Raw genomic sequence first — 3,130 nt, forward strand, 5'->3', positions numbered from 1 at the left:
AGATAAACAGTTCTAATACTATGTGCTTTTGCAATAATCTGTTTGTAGAAGTACTCAGTGAACGTAGATGCAGAAAAGGGACTAGTAGAAATTGAAGGACAGGTGGATCCGAATCTTCTCTTGGAAGAACTATTAAGATCAGGGCAACACGCAGAGCTGGTTTGCGTTAACCTATAACATCCAGCAGCCGGCCAAAGATACTCATATTTAAACTTTGAACTGCACCATTTTTGTGAAGTAATTATCATCAGTGAACTGCACAGAGGACATATGCGTAACTTGTTCGATTATACCAATACTGTATACAACTTTGTAATCTGGTTTGAGACTATTGCTCTGTTTGGGATTGCTGTGAAAAAGTGTTGTATCTGTGAGAAAAAATGTTGTTTCAAAAAGTTGTTGACTGTTTGGTAAATTTTGTTGAAATCTGCTGTTGAACAAAAAGCAAATAAATAGGTGTATGGTAAATAATTTGTATAAGTGCTGCTTAGCAATGTGAGACATGTTAAGATAAACTAACTAGTTTTGGTCATCAATTATATTTAACTATTGAGATTTGTCACTAACAAAATCAAAAACAAAAAAGATGAATGCTTTATCAAAATTAATTTTATTCAGTTTGATAAAGTAAATTACAATAAAATTATCTAATAAACTACGCCATCATCAAGCTGGAAGCAATTTGATTTCGAAGTAAGTCCACCTCACTTGTTCTATTATTTGTTTGACTTTGGTCTACTGATATTGGTATATGATCCGAAAAAATATCTCTTGGCACAAAGTCTGGATTTGCATCAATCCCTTTAAAAATTGTATCTCCACTGGAATTTAGTCTAATGTAATTATGCAGTGCCATTGTTGCGACAACGATATTCCTTTGAGCACCAAACCAGTAGGAAGGCATATTTGATAAAATCTTCCACCAATTTTTCTAAACTCCAAAAGTTCTTTCGATGCAACTTCTAAATGATGAATGTGCTTTATTAAATATTTCTTTGTATCCTTGTGCTGGTTGACCACGCCGAAATTCAGGAAGATGATATCTAACTGCTTTATATGTGCCAACATATTTCACTGATTGAGGATATCCTGCATCTACCAAGTAGTATTTACCTGTATCATTCATTAAAATGTTAGTTCACATATATAACTTCAAATGTATTAACGTGATAAATCTTATCATGTGGTGGAGATGGAAAATTAGAATTTGGCATATTAATGGCTACATTAAAAATACGAGTGTCGTGAGTTGTGCCTTCCTAACCTGCTAAAACATATAACACATGTCAAAACTACAGGCCGCCATAACATTTTGCGTTGGTAGATTTTTTCGTCCCACGAATCGTACTTAATCATTAACGGGTACACATGCATGTATGTGAGTGCCGTCAATAGCACCAATACAATCCTATAAGTAAACACAATAATGAAATCATTATATTGCTTAACTAAAAAAAGAAAGGAAATACAATATTTTTACCTTAAAATGAGGCTTATATCTACGATCGTTACGGATGTGAGGTGGAATTTCTTTAAATTCAGGATCATCAGGTTTTATCAAATCTCTTGCCAATAAACAAACTGCATGGAGAACCTCATGAAAAACATGACTAACTGTTTCACCAGAATGTTGAAAACGTTCTTGTGCATGCCTGTTCGATGCACCTTGGGCTATTATAAAGATAAATATTCCTACTTTTTCCATAAAAGTCATCCTCCTTGAAGATGGAAGATGATACACATTTTCCAAGTCAGTACATAACTTAAAAAATGTTTCTTTTTCCATTCGAAACATATTTTTGCATCTGATCTCATTCATAGTTAAAATTTCTTGCATCCATTTATGTCCAGTTTGATAAAATGTCATGCACGGTTCTTTATGGAGAAATGTGCAATAATACTCAACAATTAAAGCAATCGTGCAATTTACCAAATCCCAAAAATCATCTTTATCATCGGCCTCATCGTCACTATTGTGTATAGTGAGACAATTCATATCAATTAATCTGAAAATATAAAAAGAAAAAAAAATTAGCTACCAACAAATATTCTTAATTGAGCATATGTAATGTTCGCTATAAAAATGAGTGCCAACTAAAAGATTTCAATGTACTAGTCTTATACAATCATTCAAATACAAAGTAATAAAAGGTAAAACTTATATGAGTATTCATATTAATTTTTATCTTTCACGTTATCTCCATATTTTTGATATTTCAACCAACCAACTTTAGCATCTGCTGTTTCCAAGTGTTTCCAGAGTTCTTTTTTGCTTTATGCTCAAACATTGACACAACGAAGAAGTACAAGTCACTGCCTTTCTCTATATCAGGAATATTATGTAAATCATCCATGGCATCTTTTATAGTATAGCCAGCCTCTGAAGTAGCTTTTTTCTCAACGCTTGCCACCAACTTTGATATATCTGATTTTAATTTTGTTGCAACTCCTCCCTTTTGTATTTTACCTTTCTTCGACTTATTTTCACTTGCATTAGACTGAGATTCAAGTTTTCATTTACCTTTTCTTTGTCTTTTAGCTAAAGTTGTGGCACCATATGACATATCATCATCTTCATTTAAAAATATTTCCACACTCTTTTCAAACGCGTCATCCTCGAATCATTCAAATCAACAACATTTATATCAGTACTATTTGGATGACTAATCAATGGCACATTGCAATTTGAAGATGGAGTCCAAGAAAACTCTCCTGTAGCCACTGTACTCCCAAACATAACATCATTCTTGGTTAAAAGATCAGGTTACAATCCTTTCTTGTGAAATTTAGCATACTCCTTGTTAATCTGCAAATTAATTAAATATAGAAAAATGTATAAATTATATATGAATCAGAATTCCAAACAAGTGCTAATAAGAATCAAAATTAATAAATACTCGAATAAAATTGGATATAATGATGTAGAATACCTTGATTTTATCATCCCACCAATCAGTAGATGCATCTATCGTTTCCAACCTAGGATCCAAACCTAATCCAGTTTCTTTACCGATTAATTCTTTCCACAATTTCCATTCTGTCTTTAACAAATCCCACTTGTTTTTTAACTTGCCTTTGTCATATTTCAAGCTAGTAATGCTCTGGAAATTAGAAACAACAAATTGTCATC

At 32.5% G+C, this 3,130-nt stretch overlaps 1 protein-coding gene across 1 annotated transcript; it reads right to left on the minus strand.

Annotated features, from left to right (window-relative positions):
- Positions 1-1,348: 1,348 nt before the first annotated feature.
- Positions 1,349-2,354, minus strand: LOC141713928 (uncharacterized). Its single transcript, XM_074517486.1, has 3 exons — positions 2,230-2,354; positions 1,481-2,006; positions 1,349-1,408 (listed from the first exon to the last, which is right to left on the minus strand). Exons 1-3 carry the CDS (start codon positions 2,352-2,354, stop codon positions 1,349-1,351), a joined length of 711 nt encoding a protein of 236 aa, XP_074373587.1.
- Positions 2,355-3,130: the final 776 nt, after the last annotated feature.

The sequence above is a fragment of the Apium graveolens genome, chromosome 3 (genome assembly GCF_009905375.1).
Source record: "Apium graveolens cultivar Ventura chromosome 3, ASM990537v1, whole genome shotgun sequence".
Classification (NCBI taxonomy): Eukaryota; Viridiplantae; Streptophyta; class Magnoliopsida; order Apiales; family Apiaceae; genus Apium; species Apium graveolens.

Excerpts from the sequence above, each read along its gene's own strand:
- LOC141713928 (XM_074517486.1), bottom strand. The coding sequence starts at position 2,354 with ATGGATGATTTACATAATATTCCTGATATAGAGAAAGGCAGTGACTTG. Across the intron at positions 2,007-2,229 it reads TGGAAACAGCAGATGCTAAA|ATTAATTGATATGAATTGTC; the intron begins GTTGGTTGGTTG and ends TTATATTTTCAG. Across the intron at positions 1,409-1,480 it reads GATATAAGCCTCATTTTAAG|GATTGTATTGGTGCTATTGA; the intron begins GTAAAAATATTG and ends GTTTACTTATAG.